Source organism: Callithrix jacchus, chromosome 20, assembly GCF_049354715.1.
Source record: "Callithrix jacchus isolate 240 chromosome 20, calJac240_pri, whole genome shotgun sequence".
Classification (NCBI taxonomy): domain Eukaryota; kingdom Metazoa; phylum Chordata; class Mammalia; order Primates; family Cebidae; genus Callithrix; species Callithrix jacchus.
In genome coordinates, this window is record NC_133521.1 from 14,267,175 (window position 1) to 14,291,115 (window position 23,941).

Below are 23,941 nucleotides of genomic sequence, written 5' to 3' on the forward strand. Positions count from 1 at the left end.
CTAGGCATATACCTGAAAGAAGTGAGAACAGGTCCTCAAACAGGTATTTCTTACAAGCACATGTTCCTAGCAGCATTATTCACAATAGTCAAAATGTGGAAACAACCCAAATGTTCACCAATGGATGAATGGATAAACAAATTGTTGAATTGATAAAATTATTTAAATTCACCCATTAAAAAGTAATGAAGTACTGATACATGCTACAACTTGGATGACCTAAAAAAATGCTAAGTGAAAGAAGCCAGTCACAAAAAGTCACATGTCATATGATTCCTTCATATGAAATGTCCAGAATAGGTAAATCCATAGAGACAAAAAGTGCATGAGTGGTTGCCAGCTGATGGAGAAGGAAGGAATGGAGAGTGCTTACTTACTGACGATGGGGCACTATTATGGGGTGATGAAAAGGTTTTGAAACTAGCAAGAAGGGTGGTTGCATAACATTGTGAACACACTAATAGCCACTGAACTATACACTTTAAAATAGTTAAACGTATGTTTTCTGAATTTTGCCTCAAAGAAATTAAATCTTAAAATTAATCTAACCATATGCTTGAAGATATTATTTCTGAGCTAAAATAAGAGTTATTCTGAGCTATTCTTCCCAACTAGCCTCCAAGCTCCTTAGGGACTAACTGAAATAATTTTGAGAAATGTGTGCAAATTTCCTGGCCTTTCCAACCTCAAGAAACAGCATCACTCTACATCCAATTGCCCAAGTCGCGCAACTGGAGAAAGCCTACCTCTTTCATTCCTCACTTTCCCTCAGCCAGTCTAGCACCACATCCTTCCAGATCCCCTCAAATCTGTCTTCTCACTAACTCTTCTTCTACCACCAGAGTCTAAGCTACTCCCTCTCTTTTATTTTGATGGAGTTTCATTCTTGTTGCCCAGGCTGGAGTGCAGTGGCACGATCTCGGCTCACTGCAACCTCTGTCTCCTGGGTTGAAGGGATTATCCTACCTCAGCCTTGCAAGTAGCTGGGATTATAGGTGCCTGCCACCGGGCTCATCAAATTTTTTGTATTTTTAGTAGAGACGAGGTTTCCCCATGTTGGTCAGCCTGGTCTCAAACTCCTGACCTCAGGTGATCCACTCGCCTCAGCCTCCCAAAGTGCTGGGATTACCCCTGAACCATTGCAGCCATTACTAACCAATGCCCTGATCTTCTCAAATAGCAAATCTTTACCCACCAATCCTTACTTAGCCTTCAATAGCATCTCACCACTCCCAATGGTCCTCCAGACCCTGCCTATGTGTCTTCTGCCTCAGCAGACACCCCTTTCCTTTACTCTCTGGGATTTCCCAGACAGCTTCTCTTTCAGTCTCTTCCATTTCTTCCTGTTGCACAAATGCTCCCTCTGTCTCAAGTACCTAGTACCACCTGATCCCTCCTTTTGCTGACTTAACTCCTACTTATCTTCAAGAGTCACTTCCTTCAAGTTGAAGTTGGAATCCTTTGTTACAAGCTCTCAAGAACCATGTTCCTTTGCTTTAAAGCACTTAACTCACTGACACTTTAAAATTCATAAATGTGCCTGGTTCATTCATGTTGGATTCCTCTATTTGACTATAAGCTCCAGGAAAGGAATGACCACATCGGTCATTTTCATTTTGTCCCCAGAGCCTAACACAGCATCCAGCACATTACAAAAATAAAAAAAAAAAAAATCTGTCAACAAATGTGTTAAGTTACTGAGATTCTAGCTCCAAAGCCCTATGTTAAAAAGAAGAAGAAAAACTCTGTGAGATTGTAAAATAAGAAAGGAAGATTAAAGATTCAAAGATCAGAACTTTCCCCATATGCAAAACTGAAAACACATGCAAAAGGACAAAAGCTACCTCAGGGTCCATCAACATCAAACATCAAGCCTATACACAGTCTTTTACATGAGACAGACAAAGACCCAATGATATCTTGGATCTACTCCCATCCAGAAGGATAACTGAAGAGATTATTTTGTAATCCTGGATGACAGGCACAGCTCTTCTGTGCTGGTTAGTGGTCCTGGTCTAGTCTCCATCTCAATCCACTTCTCTAGTGTGCTTTTAGGCTTGAGGGTATGTACAAAATGCAAAATTATATATTCTCTCTCCCAGTTAGCTAATAAGCTGTTTGAAAGCAAGGAATCCTCCCAATCCTTTCTTTTAAATCTTACAGGCATATTTACTGTACTTCAGAGCTAAAATGGAGAAGTCATATTATGAAGACAGCTAACATATCCAGAAATTAAGACGGCAAACTATGGGTGGGAAACAGTCCTATGATGTAGGGAAGAGGCTAAGGCACAAAGCAGGAGACCCAAGAGCTTCCCAGAACACTCAGTGCCAGCAGCAAGGCCAGGCTGAGGTAATGTCCCCACTCCTCCACTAGGATGAGTCTCGAGCCTGGGTACAAAACACACCCACACGCCCTGGACAGAACAGCAGTCCCACACAGCTCTTCACAAAGCTCCTACTTGTGGAAAAGATGTCCACAGGGCAGCTTCCGCGCAGCCTGCATAGAGTCCCAGCAGATGGCACAGTCATCATTGTTGACAGCCAGCTCCTCTGGAGTTGCAACTGCAAACCTGTGGAAACAAAACAAGCCCAGCAGAAACCTCGGTCAGTTCCACACAGACTAAACACCACTGTATAGGATGTACCTGAATCACAGCACAGTTACAGAGAAAGTGTGTTCAGCGAAACAATTTTTGATAATCAAAAATAGAATTTATCTTCAAAGCCCATTAAAAAGTGAGTGAGAGACTTATGCACAGGAATTCTTTTTTTTTTTTTTTTTTTTTGAGACGGAGTTTCGCTGTTGTTACCCAGACTGGAGTGCAATGGCACGGCTCACTGCAACCTCTGCCTCCTGCGTTCAAGCAATTCTCCTGCCTCAGCCTCCTGAGTAGTTGGGATTACAGGCGCGTACCACCATGCCCAGCTAATTTTTGCATTTTTAGAAGAGATGAGTTTCACCTTGTTGACCAGGATGGTCTTGATCTCTTGACCTCGTGATCCACCCGCCTCAGCCTCCCAAAGTGCTGGGATTATAGGCATGAGCCACCATGCCCGGCCAGGAACTCTGTCTTAATAATGGCTGCTGTTAGTGAAGACCTTGGAGACCATATCTGGACAAATCAGAGGAATAAGGCCCCCAGAGATCCAAACTGTGTCCCTGGGCACAAAGAAGAGATCCAAACTGTGCCCCTGGGCACAAAAGGATACCCATTAATCTTGCACCTCCAAGATTAGCCTCAGCTTGGCAAAAGAGTGCCTCCTTCAATGAGGTTACGTACGTATGTGTAAACACGCATGTGCAGAGAACAATTGAGACCCACTTTCAGGAGATGAACAGGGCAGAAGCCCAATGAAGCATCTATTTGATAATAATGACTATCAAATAATGACGAATAAAGAGCCTAATACTTACCGAGCACTATGTGCCCACTACCATTCTAAGTACATGAATTATTGCACCAAATTCTCCCAGTAGTTTAGGCAGAAGGTTCTGTCATCATCCCTAATTTAGAGGCAAAGTAAATTGCCCCAAATCACACAGCACCTAAATGGGGATTCACACCCAGGCAGTCTGACTCGAGAGCCTCTTCTCTCCACCACTCTGTTAACAGTTTGCAAACATACATTCTGACATCTGAGATCTGCTACTATTAAAAAGCAAACATGAGTAAACTTAGGCAACATCCACTTGTGCTTCCTTACCTGGCCTCCATGTTCCCAACCACACGCAGATAGTTCTTGTGCCGACGAATTCGACGCTGCACCTCATGAAACAGGTAACGCAACTGCATAAAGATGACGAGGCTGGCCATGGATAACCAGATGTTGCCAAATAACTTAAACAGAGAGAAAGAGAACGAAACACACAGTAAAAGTAAACACGAAGTTGCTAGTGAGGAAGGTGCAGAAGGCAGCAGAAGCTCTTAACTATTGGTGAAGGTGAACTGCAGTGTCTCTCAGAAAGGAAATACACAGATTTATCATATGATTTAAACAATGCACATGCTTGTCAGCCTAGGTGTTCCACTGCCAGCCATCTTTCCTGAGAAATTCATCCGAAATGGAAAAGCTTTACACAAAAAGATGTCTATCTGTGCAATTATAAAAGAGAAAATATGACAATAAACAAAATGCCCAGCAGAAGAACAGGTTGTAAACTCAAAAAATGTGTAATTATATAGTCATTAATTACATTTATTATACTAAATAACTACATATTACTATTATATTTGTATAAACGACAGTTCTATAGGTCAATTATATGGAAGATAGTATTAGATAAATGAAAAAGTATTAAATGATAAAGATATAACTATATCAAACTAATATATGATTAAAAAATTATGTAAAGATGTAAAATAGCAAATAACCGAATATAACCTAAATAACCCATTGTGGGATGTGGTTCATTAAATCATGGTATAGTTATCTGATGAAATTTTTATCCTGAAAGTATTAAAATGGTTTAAAAGAACTGATGCTAGCATAGCAAAATGTTCATAATATGTTAAAAAAAAACTGTATGTCTTATGAATGTATGTATTCGAATGTATGTTAACTTATGAATGTATATATTCGAATACATAAAAAGCAGTTAGGAAACAAGCATGAGGAAAAAAATTAAAATTTAAAAAAAGACAAAAAAATCTTAACAGTTATCTTTGGCCACTTGTTTTTTTCCTTTTTTGAGGCGGGAGGGAGGCTTTTTTAAAAAAATAATTACATGCTTTCTTTAAAAAGTATGTTTTCAAAGTTTCTTTCAAAAAGTAGACTTAGAAATGTCCACATTTAGCCCAATAATTTTAAAATGCTACTTGCTAGGCTCATAATTTACATAAGTTGCCCAGCAACTATTTTGAATCTCACCATTATTAGATCACTGAAGTGCTAACCAATGAAGCAGATCTGTGACATTGTAATTTCTAACATAGCAAAGTTAAATGTAAACAATGATGGTAGTAGGAATGTAGGAATTAAGTATAGAGACTTTTTTTAAATTACAAAGATGTAAAATGTATGAATCCGTGAAGTAGCTAACATTGCAGGAATTCTCATTACCAACCACCTGCAAAGTACCTGCAAATTATGTAAAGTCATAGAAACTATGGGGAAAGGTAGCTTTTTAATTTCATGCAAAAAGAATGATCTATTGACTTGGTCAGCAAAGTTAAATAAGTCTCCCACCACAAGAAACACCTCCTGGGTTGGCACCAGCCAAAGCAGTTCCACAGCACTGCCTTACACCCAGTGGCAAAAAGAGGGACCCTAGGTTTGCAACCACATTCATTTTTAGTCTTTTAAGTAGTCCATCCACATCTTAATCCTAAGGTTTCATTTTTTAATGAACAAACCATTACTGCTCTTAATTCTAAAAGGCTTGCCCTCTGTTAGAACTCTTTCTGAGGGAACTTACCAACATGTGAATGTGGTGCATGAGGTCCAGGGACAGGAGAGTGAGCTCCATGACGAAATCTGTATAATAGACATATGTCCCCTTTCCTTCCCACGTCCCTTCGTGGTTGAGGTCCCAGAGGTGAATTACGTATCTGTAATGAAGAGAGAAAACACCTCACGAATTTACTGTTACAACTGAGTTTGGTTTAACCATGTTGTAGTTTAGTCAGATTTTTATATATTTCATACCCGCTACATCTTAAAATCAATTCTATGAGTAGGCCTCAATCACCTCCCTCCCAAATTTCACTCACCGTAAAATCACATGAGCAGTCCTCACTGTCACAAGAAGAGACTATAAAAAGAGGATATTTTTCATTTTAGTAAAATTTAGCATTTTTCAGGTCAAATTAATTTTTATAAAATGATAAAAGACAAACATTTCTCACTTCAATTAAAAATCAGATTGTTCAAGTTTACCCATTATTTTATTTTCTCTGCTTCAAATTTCCATAAAATATATTTTTTTTTGAGACGGAGTTTCGCTCTTGTTACCCAGGCTGGAGTGCAATGGCGCGATCTCGGCTCACTGCAACCTCTGCCTCCTGGGTTCAGGCAATTCTTCTGCCTCAGCCTCCTGAGTGCTGGGATTACAGGCACACGCCACCATGCCCAGCTAATTTTTTATATTTTTAGTAGAGACGGGGTTTCACCATGTTAGCCAGGATGGTCTTGATCTCTTGACCTCGTGATCCACCCGCCTTGGCCTCCCAAAGTACTAGGATTACAGGCTTGAGCCACCGCGCCTGGCCATAAAATATTTTTAGAATTTGGAAACCCAATTTATATTGAGGAAAAGTCCTGTTAACAGGTGACAACCAATTACACCTGTCCATCTCCTGGGAATCCCCCTATAATCTTGAGGTTCACCTTGGCAGTTTGACCATCAGTTCTATTTCACATAGTATTAAATCACTATAACAGATTACTTAGAAGGGTGATGCTGTAACTCCAAGTATAGGTTAGGTATTGCTATCTTAGACAAGAGGACCTGCTCTCTCCCTAGTGCTTTGTGCACTCCCTTTGTCCACCAGCAGAAAAGAGGATGAAAGAAATCAAAAGCAAAATAAGGTTGGCCATGTTACACCTTTAACCCCAGCACTTTGGGAGACTGAGGCAGGAGGACTGCTCAAGCTCAGGAGTTCAAAACCAGCCTGGGCAACATGGTGAAATCCCATCTCTACAAAAAATACAAAAATCAGCTGTGCATGGTAGCATGTTCCTATAGTTCCAGCTACTTGGGAGGCTGAGGTGGGAAGATGGATTGAGCCTGGAGGTGGAAACTGTAGTAAGCAGAGATCATACCACAGCACTCCAGCCTGGGTGACAGAGCCGAACCCCAGACCCTGTCTCAAGAAATAAATAAATAAGCCTCTCATGGCTTTTTCCCCCTTGTACAGACAATCTCACGGATGTTGACTAGGCTGGTCTTGAAGGGTATTTTTTATTATAGAAATTGACGGCAAGGCACAGTGGCTCACACCTGTAATCTCAGCACTTTGAGAGGCCAAGGTGGGTGGATTGCTTGATCTCAGGAGTTCAAGACCAGCCTGGGTAACATGGCAAAACCCCATCTCTACAAAAAAAAAAAAAATATCAAGCCAGGTATGGTGGTTCATACCTGTGGTCCCAGCTATTAGGGAGACTGAAATGAGAGGATCACTTGAGCCTACAAGGTGGAAGTTGCAGTGAGCCGAGATTGCACCACTGCACTCCAGCCTGGGCAACAAAGTGAGACCTTGTCTTAAAATAAAAGACATGTTTCATTAAGAAAAAAGTCCTGTTAATCTAGTAGAATAAAACTATTATATTATTTATGTTTGAGATTAAATTCCCATTTATAAGTGAAAAAGATTTTACATGAGAAACTCTAAGAATATAAGAAATGTTTTAAAATATCAAATCTGTAATACGATAAATTATCTTTTTTTTTTTTTTTTTGAGATGGAGTTTCGCTCTTGTTACCCAGGCTGGAGTGCAATGGCGCGATCTCAGCTCACTGCAACCTCTGCCTCCTGGGTTCAGGCAATTCTCCTGCTTCAGCCTCCCGAGTAGCCGGGATTACAGGTATGCACCCCCACGCCCAGCTAATTTTTTGTATTTTTAGTAGAGACGGGGTTTCACCATGTTGACCGGGATGGTCTCGATCTCTCGACCTCGTGATCCACCCGCCTCAGCCTCCCAAAGTGCTGGGATTACAGGCTTGAGCCACCGTGCCCGGCTGACAAATCATCTTAAAAGAATAAACAGTAACAAACTAAAATAAAAGTATATACTATAGTGTGACCGGACAGGCCTAAGTTAAATGTGTTTATTTTCAGGCATACACTTTTCAAAGTTTGGACTAGTATTGTATTAGTTGAAAGTTAGAGAACCAAAAAAGGCATACATAGTATCATTCTAACTGTGCTTTGTAATAAAATATATCTAAAGCAAAGGAAATAAGTCAGTGTAAATAGATTTTTCAACAGATTTTGTGTCAAGATGAAATAAAGTTGTATATTTTTCATATATAGAATACTTTCTGTATTGAATAGTATTCAATTAAGATTACACATCCTATTATTTATATTAGGACTATTATATTTTATTTATAATATTATATCATAATTAACATTATGCATTTAAATGTTCCTTTTCTAATTTTACTTACACTACTAAATGTACTCCAAAGAGAATGCTGTCAAACAGAAATAAACTTTAACTCTGCTCTACCAAATTCCCAATTAGTTTAAATTAAGTGTTCTGATATTAGCCAGTTAGCTTCACTACATCTAATATCTCATTTTTTAATTAATAATACTAATTATGAGTAAAAGTACTTTGCCTTTGGCTGGAGGAAAAAGCAAATAGCCATTAAATATAAGGACATACAAAGAATTTTTATTTCTACTGAACAAAAGTTGATATTTTCAGAAAGATTTAAAAGAGTAAAAATTTTTTAAATCTTAAAATATTCATGAATAGATCAGATTTTTCCTTCAAAATGAAGAATACAGTTTACATATTCATTATTCTGTAAAATATTTATACCCCATGTAAAGAAAGAATTACATAAAATACCATACAAAAACATTCAGTACCATTACCCAACACACAAAAAGGAACTGAAATGCTTGTTAAAATTAAGACCAAATATCCATCTGTCATTTCATGAGTGAAAATAAACTGTCAAATATCCAGCTTCCTTGAAAACAGACAGAAACACAATCTGAGTAAGTCCTGTGTCCAGAATCTCACCTCTGCAGCCATGAAAGCCAAGGTGTGCATTCCATGGGTATAGCCAGTGATGCAGCAGACAGCCGCCAGTCCACAGCAGGAAAGCAGCATGGCAACCAACAGAGACAGGACTCGACCATGGCTGCTCATAGGTGTGGTGGGCGAGAAGGAAAGCTGAAATGCACACAATGGGAAACTGCTCATTCTTCTTCATGGCAGTGTTAAACTTCACTGAGAAATTCAAGGTCAGTCTTAGCTTCTCTGCTTAGGGTTCTGTGCTAAGCACAGAAATGCATCCCATCACTATATGGTCCAATTCTACAATAACCCAAATATGAGTGAGAGCTGATATTTAGAGATCCTTATCATTTAATTTACTGAATATAACAATATGCATTATATTTCTCTCTCTTACTCTAAGGATCCTCCTAGCACTAGGATTATAAACCTCCAGAAGCAATGTTCCAAGGGTATATAACTCTCTCCTCTCACCTTCAACAGGACTCAGGACAGTGCCTATTCTGTTGTGTTTCTCAATCTTGCTATAGTCCTCTCTGAAGTTGGCATTCCCAGTCTGTTAGGGCTAGGACAACTGAAATGCAATCCAGGCACAAGTTACCACTATTACAATGTGATGTCAGCATTATGCAAGTAGAGGCAACAGCCTGAAAAGAAGGCCTGGAGCTGCAACTCCTGAGGTTGCAGGCGTAGATTTAAATTAAAAAAAACAATTTGGGAGGTTAGAAGCTCCAGTTTGTGACTGCAAACAAGGGTTGAATGTGAAAGAAATAAAGGTTTTGAGAGTGAGATTAACTCTCACAGAGGTGCAAGGTCCATGTGGACGGGGTAAAGACAGGGGAAAACAAGGCCCTGGAGTGGGTTTAACTGAGGGGCAGCATTGTAGGTGCACATTTATCTGGGACTCATGAGATTACTTTAGGTCACTAATGGGTGGATGTTCACCCACACAGCTATGATCTGAAACTAAGTGGGCTCAGATCTTGTACCAGATATAAAATGATTCACTTCTGCAACCAAGGAAGCTAAGGGAGCTAATTCAGTCCTGGCCCAGGGGTGGAAGTCGTATAAATGAGTCAAAAAGAAGAGCTCCAAGAACCAGGGTGAGTGGAGGGAGACAGAAGGAGACTAGAACAGAAAATATCTAGAAAAGACCAATTTTATTGTTTATGTATCAAGGTTTCCTTGCACTATGATCAAAACAGTTTGCATAGGTGAAGTGTAATACACTACAGGGCTGGGAGGAAAGCTCCCTAGGAGACATCAATTCTGCATCTCTTGGCTGCTACAGAAAGTTCTTCAAGAAACAGGCAATGGGGGCCTGATCTAGGAGTCTTCCCAGGAGAGCCACCCTGAGCATGCCTTCTGTGGCTCATTCATGTTACACGATTCAAAGCTGGCAAACGTGTGACTAAGCAAGCAAAAAGCTTGGCTAAAAACTCACATATTCAAATCGATCCTTGCAGAGCTGAACCATCAGGTGCAGAAAGACAAGTCCAGCAAACCAGAGGCACCACATGACCACCTCTTCCACTGTCTGGACATTCAGCACACCAAAGATGAAAATGAACTTGTAGAAAATAAAATTCCAAAATTTGTCTTTGAGATGCTAAAAAAGAAAAATGTTTATGAAGGTGAGTACCATCACACCTACCCCATTAAACAGAAGTTACCATAACAAAAGCTGGCTTCTGTGGAAGATATATTCCGCACTCAGCTTTCCAACACTTGTCCTCAAGAAAACAGAAGGAAAAACAAAAAGTAGCCATCTGAAGAAGACACCCAGAAAGCAATCTGTAAACTCTAAACTGTAACCCTAAATCAATTATGGAATTTTAGCTATTAAAAGGATAGTGAAATTAGTTTAGTAACTTACATATTAAGAAATAGGCCAGGCATGGTAGCTCACGCCTGTAATCCCAGCACTTTTGGAGGCTGAAGCAGGTGGACAGCTTGAGCTCAAGAGTTTGAGATCAGCCTAAACAACATGGTGAAACCCCGTCTCTACAAAAAAAAAAAAAAAATACAGGCCAGGCACAGTGGCTCATGCCTGTAATCCCAGCACTTTGGGAGGACGAGGTGGGCGGATCACCTTAAGTCACAAGTTTGAGATCAGCCTGACCAACATGGAGAAACCCCATCTCTACTAAAAATAAAAAATTAGCCGGGAATGGTGGCAGGCGCCTGTAATCTCAGCTACTTGGGAGGCTGAGGCAGGAGAATTGCTTGAACCCAGGAGGTTGACTGAGATAGCGCCATTGCACTCCAGCCTGGGCAAAAGACCAAAACTCCACCTCAAAAAAAAAAAAAAAATCCACAAAAATTAGCTCAGCATGGTGGTGCACATCTGTAGTCCCACCTACTCAGGAGGCTGAGGTGGGAGAATCTGTTGAGAATGGTTAAGCCCAGGAGGTCAAGGCTACAGTGAGCCATTATTGTGCCACTGCACTCCAGCCTGGGCGACAGAGAAAGACCATGTCTCAAAAACAGGAAGAAAATGCTTACATTTTCATGCACAATGAAAAAGAATGGTAAGGGCCATCGGTATCATTTTACTACTTCTACCTTCCAGATTCTTACACAATAAAAAGACGAGCCATTAAAAAAAAAAACTCTTCAATTTAAAACATAACACAATCATTTGCCAGCTCATAATAAATGGGGCATACAAAGTACAAGGAAAATGAAAAATGATGGCTTAACATTTTTATGAATTTTCTTGTCTTTTCCCTATGTGCAAAACACATTAATTTTCGTACACTGCTTTCTTTCACCTGTTGTATTGTGAGAACCTTACCAACAATGTCAATGAATATTCTCTGAATATTCCAGTATACCATTTTAATGGCTTAAGATAGACAATGAAACTGTTTTAAAATTTTCGCCATTCAAAAAAACATTATAATGAGGGTTGGGCATGGTTGCTCGCACACGTAATCCCAGCACTCTGAGAGGCTGAGGAGGGTGGCTCACTTGAGCCCAAGAGTTTAAGACCAGCCTGGGTAACACAGCAAAACCCCTTATCAAATAAAAATACAAAAATTAGCTGAGTGTGGCAGCACATGCCTGTAATCCCAGCTACTCAGGAGGCTGAAGCAAAAGAATTGCTTGAACCTGGGCGGTGAAGATTGCAGTGAGCCCAGATCATGCCACTGCACACCAGCCTGGGCAACAGAGCAAGACTCTATTTCATAAAAAAAAAAATTGTGATGAATATTTTTGTATGTATCTTTGTATGAGTTACTTCAGCACTGTCAAATAAAAAATTACAAATGTTTTTGTGGTTTATAATAAATCTACCTAATTTCCAAAGCAATCAGATAAGTATGGGCGGTGTGTATGCATATCTGCTTGATTGTACTCTTTACACTGAGGGCTTCCAGTTTTAAAAACCTTCACTAACCATGAAATAAAAGAGAGCGGCCAGGAGCAGTGGCTCACGCCTGAAATCCCAACACTTTGGGAAGCTGAGGTGGGAGGATCACGAGGTCAAGAGATCGAGACCATCCTGGCCAACATGGTAAAACCCTGTCTGTACTCAAAATACAAAAATTAGCTGGCCACGGTGGCGCATGCCTGTAGTCCCAGCTACTCGGGAGGCTGGGGCAGGAGAATCACTTGAACCCTGGAGGTGGAGGTTGCAGTGAGCTGAGATCATGCCACTGCACTCCAGTCTGGTGACAGAGCTAGACTGTCTCAAAAAAAAAAAAAAAAGAGGGCAATAAGGAGGGTATAATTCCACCACATGTTAAAGTAGACTATCAAGCCATCTAGGAGAACTTAGTGAAGAGGATAAGAATGGAAGCATGACTCTAAGTATACTTTTTTTTTTTTTTTTTTTAAGAGACAGGGTCTTACTCTGTCATCCTGGTTGGAGTGCAGTGGCCAAGTCATAGCTCACTGCAGCCCCAAACTCCTGGGCTCAAGTACCATAATATGCACTAAGCACTTAAAAAAAAAATTTTTAAAAAAACCCTCCTTGCTCTAAGCCTCCACTTAATCATTTTAGATATACGAGGTCTTTGCCTCTAGCATGACTCTATTTCTAGAACTTTACCCACAGAGCAAACCTATGTCAATTCTAGAGAGTTCTAACTCAAAACGGTTCTTAATTGATGCTACTGGATGACATTAAACATAAAATAAGCCAATATAGAACAGCAGGGAAGATACAATCAATGCTGGAAAAACCAAAAGGGTAGCTGAATAATAAATATGCTCATTATAATCACCTCTTGATCTAGTAAAAAATCCCTAAAATACTTATAAGTAAACATCATACTTTCTATAAATTTCAACCTGGACAGCTCACGCCTGTAATCCCAGCACTTTGGGAGGCCGAGGCGGGCAGATCACCCGAGGTCAGGTGTTTGAGACCAGCCTGACCAACATAGATAAATCCCGTTTCCACTAAAATTAGTCAGGCATGATGGCGCATGCCTGTGATCCCAGCTATTCAGGAGGCTGAGGCAGGAGAATCACTTGAACCTGGGAGATGGAAATCACAGTGAGCCGAGATCGTGTCATTGTACTCCAGCCTGGGCAACGAAGGCGAAACTCTGTCTCAAAATAAATAAATAAATAAATTTCAACCTGATAGAACTAAACTTTTAGGGAAAATAAAGTATATAAAGACCACTGGTGCCAGATCAATCCACCAAGCCTGCCTGGGCTGACCAATTTCTGGTCTACAAGACAAAAATTTGAAGGAAAACTTGAAGTATCAAAAGAAGCATTTAAGCTGGTTGTGGTGGCTCATGTCTATAATTCCAGCACTTTGGGAAGCTGAGGCGGGCGGATTGCTTGAGCTTAGCAGTTCGAGACCAGCCTGGGCAACATGGTAAAACCCCATCTCTACAAATACCAAAACAATCAGTCAGGTGTGGCACATGCCTGTAGTCTCAGGTACTCAGGAGGCTGAGATGAGAGGATTGCTTGAGCCCAGGAGGTTGAGGCTGCAGTGAGCAGAGATCGCACCACTGCACTACAGTCTGGGCGACAGAGCAAGACCCTGTCTCCCCCGCACCCACCAGCCCTCAAAAAAGCAACATTTAGAACCTATCTGGGAGACCTCTAGAGTTGATACTGGAAAAAGTACTGAATACTAACTAATAAAAAATCTCTTGGAAAACAAAATAGTCCTGCTCACGATGGCATTCAAGGGCTCAACCACTGAGTAACACGTGTCAGCTCTAAACTAGGACTTCAGCTGATTTTACAAAACGAGATTTAGGTTGAAAAGGGTAAGTAAAGAGAGAATGAACACTGCACTTTGAACACAAAGTAAATCTGTTGTGTTTTTCATGTAGTAGGTTCCTGTGTCTTATCACTGGGATAAGATAGAATAAAACACAGTTTTGTTCTTACATTGTGATTTTGAAGGCCAGTTCTAAATTCTTACTTTATTTTTATTTATTTATTTATTTATTTTTAAAAGCCAGTCAAATTTAGCTAAATTCTTACTTTAAAACATACCATGCCAGGTGTGGTGGCTCATGCCTGTAATCCCAGCACTTTGGGAAGCCAAGGCAGGTGGGTCACCTGAAGTCAGGAGTTCAAGACCAGCCTGTCCAACACAGCAAAACCGTGTCTCTACTAAAAATTCAGTCTCTACTAAAATTGAGTCCACTGAATATGGATTGTAAACAAAAACTGGCCAGGTGTGGTGGTGCACGCCTGTAATCCCCAGCTACTTGGGAGAGTGAGGCAGAAGTGCTTGAACCAAGAAGGCGGAGGTTGCAATGAGCTGAGGTCATACCACTGCACTCCAGTCTGGGTGACAGAGCAAGACTCTGTCTCAAAAAAAAAATACCATTCTACACCCTTCCCACCTAAATCCTCGGGGAACTGCCAATCTATACAGTATGCTTATGGCATAATTCTTCATTGAAAGTGTCCCCTCCCCATTCTGAGCATTCTTCCCAATGTCAGACAATCTCACCTAAAACAAGAACAAATCATCTAATTTCATGCTTGTAAAAACAATGATTCTTAATTTACCTTTCCACAGAGAGAAATCTCCTGGCAAATTCTTTTGGAAAAGAACCCACATCCTACGGGGTGACATTTATGATCATTCAAAATGAAACAAATCTAGTCTTCTTTAAAAACAACATTCCTAAAAGTCATGGAGAAAAACTGCTATAAAAAACAATATTTGGACAACTTGGCTACACTGAATATGGACTGTGGATTAGACAAAGTATTTTATCAATGTTAAATTTCCTAATTTTAATCACTGTGCTGTAAAAATGCCTTTGCTCTTAGAAAATACGCACTGAAGTATTTAGGGGCAAAAGGGTAATGATGTCCACAACTTACTTTCAAATGACTCAGAAAAAAAAGTATGTATAAATAAAAAGTGAATATTAAAGCAACTAGAACAAAATATTGGATAAAGCGTACATAGTATTCATGGAACTTTTCCCCACATCTGAAATTGTAAAAATACAAAGTTTAAAAAAAAATCTAGCCAAAAGAATCCATCCTTTCATTGTAGACTTACCTGCCTCTCACTCACCCGAAGAGGGCCAAACACAATACACTGGATGAGCTTAGCCACCAACATCAAAACACAGCAAGCGGTATTTACTAGAACCTGTGCACAAATCAGAGAAAGGAAGTTTATTTCCTCCTGCTGAAAAATAAAAGCAGCTCTAAAAATCTCACATTAAGAATTTAGCCATCATTTCCAGTGGCACGTGAGTCTTTCTGGTTTTCTCCCAATGCAAGATAAGTAGTATCTGAAGGCACACACTGTTCTGGGCAGTGGGTGCAGGGATGATGACTGGGAGGAGAGGCACCAGCTCACCAGCTAAGTCACAGTACTCGTACCAATACATACCCTCCAGCAGGCCACCTCATGTTTCAGCCTTAACTGAATTGTGTGCACACTTTGTACTAAATGTGCAAAACTGTATGAAACTTGTAAACTACAGGTCCTTCCCAAGTACCTCATTTCTGACATTATTTTGGTAGCCTTCAAGAAAACTATTCTAGAAATTGAAGTTACCATGAATAGTAAAATCCAACACCCAGAGATTCTGCCCTGCCAAACAAATAGGAGGTAGGGGTATGAGTGCGGATGATCACCAAAAAAGTCTCATTATAAGGAACTAATAACCAAAATATACATATAGAGAGAATACTTTAACATTTATTGCAACGGAAAAGTCTTTCAATCAAAAGATAAATGTTCTCCATGCTTGGTGCTGGCTTTGAAGTAAAGCTTCTGTGGCATTGCAGTGAGATGGAATCGGGAAAACAGAAGAAAAACAAAACTTGGTGAGAGGGGCTAAGAGATGAAAGGCAACCTGGGGATACTAACGAAAAACCAAGGCCTTCGTCAACAGTCTATGAGAAAACTTAAAAAAAAAACACACACACAACAAAAAACCCCTAAGTGATGAATATCCTTACACCTACACAACAAATCTTAATGCTTACAAAATGGAAGAGTTGGCTGTCCCCAACCAAGAGATTAGTGTGGGGTATCACATTACTCTGAATAACCCCAAAATGCCAAAAGGACCTTGATAAAGACAGTAAAGACCACTTGTTGAGAGCAACTGAAAAGTAACTCCAATTCAGTAAAGCTGCTTCTGCCTTTGATTCACTACATTTACCTACTACCTTTGCCAAGTCACTCTTCCCTCTACTTATAAAAGCAAGTGATAATTTTAAATAAGAAAGAAAGGGGATAGAGGAGAGTAATTTAAGAAAGCAAGATTCCTGAGATCTCCTCAGGGTCTGTTTAGTACCTCACACCATCCATCCTTTGGGAGAACACTTAAAGGCAGCCCTGATTCATTACAAGTGATTACATTAAGTTGAGTTCTATTCTGTCTGTCTGATGGACCAAGGAAGTATGTACTATATTTTTAAAGGATCAAAACAAAAATAGTTCTGCTGAAAAAATTAACTGTTTTGGTACTTAAATCCTTCAAACAACCAGGAACAAAAGCCCAAATTAGTTCCCCCAAATATCCTAATTTGTGCAACAGGCCTATTCAAAACGGTCCAGATTGCTACCAGGAGCCTGGTCAGTTCACACTTGTAATCCTGGCACTTTAGGAGACCAAGGTGGGAGGACTGCTTGAGACCAGGAGTTTGAGACCAGCCTGGGCAACAGAGCAAAACTCTGTCCCTACTGAAAAATAAATAAAATTTTTTAAAAAGAAAAAACAATTCAGGCAACTTAAAATGTTCATTTTTAAGGTGATGAAATAGATGCTAAAAAGACTCACCTTTGTTGTGATCTAACCAGTCAATCTCAGCCACGTTAACTAAGAGAAATGTCATAAGACAAAACCACAAACCTTCACGTCACATTCCCCAGCCAAACATGCCCCAACTTACTTACAACACAATTGCTTAAAAGAATTCTTCCTATTTTTACATGTAGGCATATGAATTTTAAAAATGAATGCAACACATTAGCACTTGTTCAAGGCATGTGGGAAATCAGAAAAATGAGAGAGCTCTGAGCCCTAAACTCAAAGAACTTTTAGGACCTACAAGAGATAGAACATAGTCAGCAATTTAACAGAAGGCCAAGCAGATTACTACGAGAGTAATGATGGAGAAAAAAAAAACAAATATAGGGTCACTTAAACATTTCTCTGTTCCAAATAGCACTCTAACACACATCATAAGTTATCAAACAAAAAAATAAAGTATTATTCATTATTTCTCAAACCTTTTAAAATAAAGGTCTGTTTTCCGGTTTTTCTTTTTTCTGACAACCTCACTCTGTTGCCTAAACTGGAGTACAATGGCTCAATCTCTGCTGAATGCAACCTCCCCCTTCCAGGTTCAAGCTATTCTCCTGTCTCCGCCTTCCAAGTAGCTGGGATTACAGGTGTGAGCTACCACACTAATTTTTGTATTTTTGTGTAGACACAAGGTTTCACCATGCTGCCCAGGCTGGTCTCGAAATCCTGGGCTCAAGTGATCCATCCACCTCGGCCTCCCAAAGTACTGGAATTACAGGCATGAGCCACTGCACCCGGCCTAAATAAAAGTCTCTGAGTTCAAAATAAAGTATAAAAAATGTATATCTTTAATTTATCAAAGAAAAGGTAAAAGTCTCTCATAATCCCATCACCCATTGACAACCACTTCCTATTTTAATTTAAGTGAAGATCTGAAAGTTAGCATGGCTAAGTGGGGGCGGGGGGGGGGGGGGGGCGCGGCGAGGCTTGAGAAAGTATACTGATACTAAAAAGAGAAATTATGTAAAAAGGAGATGAGCTGTTGTGAACTTTGTAGCCAAAGCTACAAAGGATTAAAAGCAACTAAAAATTATTTTTAAGATTATAAACAAAGATTTTTTAAACACCTTAATGATTATTAATAACTATTCTAGGTCTATTTAAGGAAAAATGCCTTAATTATAATTATTATATATTAATTACAAATACAGACCGGGCACGGTGGCTTGAATCTTTAATCCCAGCACTTTGGGAGGCCAAGGTGCGGGGGACTGCTTGAACTCAGGAATTCAAAACCAGCCTGGGCAACATAGTGAAACCCCATCTCTACAAAAGATACAAAACTTAGCCTGGTGGGATGGTGTGCACCTGTAGTCTCAGCTACTGAGGAGGCTGAGATGCGAGGGTCTCTTAGGCCCAGGAGGTCAAGGCTATAGTGAACTGTGACTGTGCCACTGTACTGCTCCAGCCTGGGAAACAGAGTGAGACCTTGTCCTCAAATAAATAAATAATATTGTGTCATACCTAAAACTTCCCAACTTCAGTTAACAAAAGCTTGAAAAATTGTAAACACAACAACTAAACATCCCTAACGCAAAAATCCAAAATCTGAAATGCTCCAAAGTCCAAAACTTTTTGAGCACCAACATGGTGCCACAAGCGGAAAATTCCACACTTGACCTCACGTGATGAATCACAGTCAAAATGCAGGCTTACAACAGTTTACCCAGTGTCCCTATGGGAAAAATGAAACTTCCTTCAGGCTATGTATATGAAGTATATAAGAAACATAGAGAAATTTCATGTTTACATTTGGGTCCTATTCCCAAAATATCTCATTATGTATATGCAAATATTCCAAAATCTCATTATGTATACAAAAAATTCCAAATTCAAAACTTCTGGTCCCAAGCATTTTGGATAAAGGATACCCAACCTGTACTGAAAGATATATAACTGGAGCATTCCTCATTTGAAAGTTAATCCCACCAGCTCACATCTATAATCCCAGCATTTTGGAAGGCCAACGTGGGTGGATTGCTTGAGTCCAGGAGTTCAAGACCAGACTGGGCATCATGGCGAAATCCTGTCTCTAATAAAAACACAAAAAAAGCAGCCGGGTGTGATGGTGTGTGCCTATAGTCCCAGCTACTTGGGAGGCTAAGGTGGGAGAATCACCCTAACACAGGGAAATCAAGGCTGCAGTGAGCCAAAATTGCACCACTGCACTCCAGCCTGGGCAACTGGAGTGAGACTCTGTTTAAAACAAAATCTGCTTAAAACAGTAAAGTAAAATAAAGCAAATCCCTGGGTCAGGCGCAGTGGAACATGCCTGTTATCTCTGCACTTTGGGAGGCCATGGCAAGAGGATTCTTGGATGCAAAGAGTTCAAGACCACCCTGGGTAATGTAGTGAAACCCGTCTCAAATAAATAAACAAATAAAAGCAAATCCCAAAGTACTAACTTCATTTTATCTCTTCTATACAGCTAACTAACTTTTCCTAGCAGGCAGAATCCAAAAAATATAAGGTGTTCACTGAGGCATTTTTTATAATAGCAGAAAAATGGAAAGCAAATGTCCATTAGGAAGACTTAGTTGAATAAACTGTAAAACTTCTGTTTAGTGGAATGCAAATGAAGCCCATAAAACAACGTGGCCTGGCAGCTCTATATTTACCAGCATTATACAGAGCCTTCAAGATAACTCATTCACTGAAAAAAAGGCCAGGTGCAGAAATGTGATTACCTGTTATGCCACGCTGTGAAAAAAGAAAGAATATGTGCGCATACATGTTTGTATAATACATAGGTGTGAACTGCCAAGGACTTGACCAATCTGGGTATTTCTCAGTCTCCTACTTAATACCACTACTTACTACAAGAATTTGATAATTGCCATTTCTGGAAGAGGGAAACAGGTAACGGGGAGAGAGAGAGATCTACTTTTCACTGCATATCACTTCTGTACCTCTTACTTTTTGTTTTTTGTATTTTCAGACGGAGTCTCACTCTGTCGCCCAGGCTGGAGTGCAGTGGTGTGATCTCAGCTCACTGCAACCTCCACCTCCCAGGTTCAAGTGATTCTCCTGCCTCAGCCTCCCAAGTAACTGGGATTACAGGCATGAGTGACCACGCCCAGCTAATTTTTGTATTTTTAGTAGACAAGTTTCACTATGTTGACCAGGCTGGTCTCAAACTCCTGACCTCAGGTAACCCTCCCACCTCAGCCTCCCAAAGTGCTACAATTATAGGCGTGAGCCACCATGCCAGGCCTGTATCCCTTAACTTTTGACTCTATCTAAAAATAGATAGAGCATGCATTATCTATTTTTCAATTTTTTAAAAAAGTTTAGAATCTACTAAACTAATCTGACTAGCTCTGAAATTCCACATTATTTTTCTCACCATATGATGACAAACTGATGAGTAACAACCAAAACAAGTTCGCCTGTTATGGTACAGTATTTCAACTACTGGGCACAGTGGCTCATGTCTATAATCTCAGCACTTTGGGAGGCCAAGGCAGATGGGTCATCTGAGGTCAGGAGTTCAAGACCCGCCTGGCCAATATGGTGAAACCCCATCTCTACTAAAAATACAAAACATTAGCCAGGCGTGGTGGCACACACCTGTAATCCCAGCTACTTGGGCGGCTGAGGCAGGAGAATCGCTTGAACCCAGGAGGTGGAGGTTTCAGTGAGCTCCAATTTGGGTGAAAAATAAGAAAGAAAAATTCAACCATATTAAAACATTTCAGAATGTTTCTTATAGCTATAGTGCTGTCAAAACTTCAAACCATTTTTAAAAACTCACCAAATGCCTTTTTTTTTCCCAGTCTGGACAAAATAAAAACAAGTTTTACTTGTCCCTGGACAGAATGTAGCAGGTCAGACAGTAATGATCCCAGCAACCTTGACTTACTCAACCTCAAAGTTAACTCCAAGGCCTGGAAGGAAAATGTCCCTTCCAGAATGGTTCTACTCTTCCACTGGAGAAAACAGAAACTAAATTATAAAATAGTTAGGCCTGCCTGGGAGGAAAAGAGGGGAAGGTGCATTTATCACCATATAACCCTACAGGTGTTTTTGACCCTGTAAAATGCTGGCCACCAATAGGGACTTATTTATGAGCTTGCAAAGACATGGGATTAAACTACCAGGAACTGTTTCTAAGACATGGCCAATCTGGATATTTATCAGATTCCTGCCTAGGCCAGCACCACTCCCCTGTGCCCCCCAGCATTTGGTAGTTCCCTCCCTTTAAGAACCATCCACAGATTGTCACCTCTCTGCAGGCTCCCAGACACAAACACATAAACAAACATGCACACATTCCCCCTTATCACATAGATTACAACTGGGTCCCTCCTTTAACAATACTAGGGAAATAAATGAGAGTTCTCATGCAAAACATGCCTAGGACTAGGGTGATCAAATAGCAGTTACCTTCTCCCTCACCTGGAAGGCGTTCCTTTTATTTTTAATGTATCTAGGTTCCCATCCAATTATTTATGAGTTTAGTCTTTTTTCCTTCAGCTGCCCCAACATTTCTGGAGCTAACATTTTTCTTTCATATACCTTGAAATCATTAACTCATAAAGACTCAAACCTAGGAAGTCACCTGCAGCTCTTAAGTTTTGCTTTTTGTTTAAGACAGGGTCTCACTCTGGCCCAAACTGAAGTGCAGTGGCACAATCACAGCTCACTGTAACCTTGAGCCTCTGGGCTCAAATGATCCTTCTGCCCAAATAGCTAGGATGACAGCATAGGCCACTATGCTCAATTTGCATAATTAAGTCAGAACCTTGACAGTGGTTTCATATTTCTATTTCTCCATTTACATGTCTTGCTCTTAGAATTTTAGAAGCAGGTATTTTATATTTTTTAAAGGTTGTAAAACAAATTAAGCAAATAAGGAAGTTGCAGAGCCTAAAATATTCACCATCTGAGAGCACTCTAAGAGAAAAATTGGCTCACTCCTATTTTAAAGAGCCTATTTTCACATGATTATAGTGGTGGCTAATTTTTCATTTTTATTTTTTGTAGAGATAGAGGATCTCCCTATGTTGCCCAGGCTCCTAAGCAGCTCCTTGGCCTCAGGCAATCCTCCTACCTCCTGCCTCTGCCTCAGCCTCCCCCTCTCAAACTGCTGAGATTACTGGTGTGAGCCACTAAACCCAGCCTTAAGTTTATAATAATGTGAAAATAGTTTCTTTAAAATAGGAGTCAGCCAGTTTTTCTCTAAAGTGCTCTCAGATAGTTAATATTTTAGGCTCTGCGACTTGCTTAATTTATTTAACTTGTTTTACAACCCTTTAAAAATATAAAACCCATTCTTAGCTGTTAAGACAAAAATAGGCCTAGCCAAATAGGCTGCAAGTTTGCCAGTCCCTGTTCTAAACAGTCAATTCACTTTTATCCACTTTTGTTTGTGGTTATTTTTCCCCTTGAGAGTTCTATTTAAATAATATTATTTGCATAATTAAGTCAGAACCTTGACACTAATTTCATATTTCTATTTCTCCATTTACCGTCTTGCTCTTAGAATTTTAGAAGAAAATATTTAAGAAAGCAGAAAAGGGAAATAATAAAAGTAATGAGTAAGAATAAAAAAAATAAAAAAGCCCAAACACCTGAACAATCCAAAACCATGCTAGAATGAACCAAAAGAGGCAGCTTAATGGAAGCGTTATCTGAGCAATGTAAAATAGCCTAGAAATGAATAACAAAATAAAAATCCATCTCGAATGAAACTTTAGGATCGAAGTTCTAGAAAGACATGGGGAAACAAATGAACAGGTCAAACCCACATATTTGTTAGAGTAAAAACCCTGAAGCCCCCTACTACTAAATGCATTCTCAATGTCATGCCTGAGGGCCCACCTGGAGAGGCCTCCTTGGAAGTTTTAGGTCACTAGATTTCCCATCCTCTTCCCAATTTATATAATTCTATCTTCCACACTGCTTCCAGACTATCTTCTAAAAAACAAAATTCATGACAGCACCACCACTCTTCCATGCCCCACCCCCATTTAAACCTCATCAATGGCTTCTCACATTCCACAAAATACTGTCCACACTTGGTAGAGCAAGCAAGGTCAAGGTTACATGACCCCATACCCTAGCCTCTTCCTAGATCAGTTTTTCAACCACTAGCGGACCCTCCGATCCCCCACGGCATTCACTAAAATGAAGATTCCAAGACTCCACCCTTCTCTCTGAAATGGATCCTCAGGAAAGTATATTTTACAAGTACCCCCATGACAACACACCAGGCTGCCAGAGATCCACACTTTGAGAAAGAAACCTTCAAAGGGGTTGCTCACCTCCTCCTCACAGCAGAGACCCCTGCACCACCTCCTTCACCCCAGGTAACCTCTTCACCTTCTCAACTTCCCTCTTAAATCAGAATATTCAAGAGATTTTTAATATAACAGCCCAGCTTCTGGACCGCTCTGGCCGTGCCCAGCACTGTCCTTCCCACGCCAGACCGAGCTCCACTTGCTGGTTTCTCTATCTAAAACACCCACTGCTGCTGATTGAGACCCTTCCCACCTTCCAGGCTGATTCAAATACCACCTTCCATGAACCCTTCCTTAGGCACAATTCCTTTCTTTTTCCTCCAAACTCCACTTCATTTTGTTTATCTATTAGCACTTATCAAATTTTGCTGTATTACTGAGGGTAGGGGAAAGTGTTTCTTGTTCACAGATAATGCCCTCCGGAGTGCCCAAAATAACACTTCGAAAGGTTTTAAATTAAGTTAGTTCATCAAAACCTCCTGTGATGTTATCAGACCAACATTATTCTAAATTGAGCTCTACAAAGATAAGTTTTAGGAATTCCAATATGTTAAACAATATCTAACAGCACTTGCACTGACAGAAGGATCAGTCTGTTTTGTCTTGGTTGGCCTTGGCAGGCAGTGTTTGTGAAAAAGTTGAATCTGAATTCAGTAGAACTGGGGGAGGGCACAAGGAGGATCCAGCTGATAAAGACACCAGCACATACAGTATTCACTCAACAATCTTA

General features: G+C 40.2%; 1 protein-coding gene across 3 annotated transcripts in view; it reads right to left on the reverse strand.

The window, feature by feature from the left end:
• AMFR (autocrine motility factor receptor) overlaps nucleotides 1-23,941 on the reverse strand; it is a 60,365-nt gene that overhangs the window by 33,978 nt on the left and 2,446 nt on the right. For all 3 annotated transcript variants that reach the window (XM_002760964.6, XM_035282579.3, XM_078358213.1), the window contains exons 2-8: nucleotides 15,202-15,294; nucleotides 10,141-10,305; nucleotides 8,700-8,852; nucleotides 5,714-5,754; nucleotides 5,419-5,551; nucleotides 3,708-3,841; nucleotides 2,462-2,572 (exon numbers count right to left, since the gene is read on the reverse strand). In XM_002760964.6, the coding sequence (XP_002761010.4) occupies nucleotides 2,462-2,572; nucleotides 3,708-3,841; nucleotides 5,419-5,551; nucleotides 5,714-5,754; nucleotides 8,700-8,852; nucleotides 10,141-10,305; nucleotides 15,202-15,294 (830 nt within the window). The remainder of the gene's footprint in view (nucleotides 1-2,461; nucleotides 2,573-3,707; nucleotides 3,842-5,418; nucleotides 5,552-5,713; nucleotides 5,755-8,699; nucleotides 8,853-10,140; nucleotides 10,306-15,201; nucleotides 15,295-23,941) is intronic.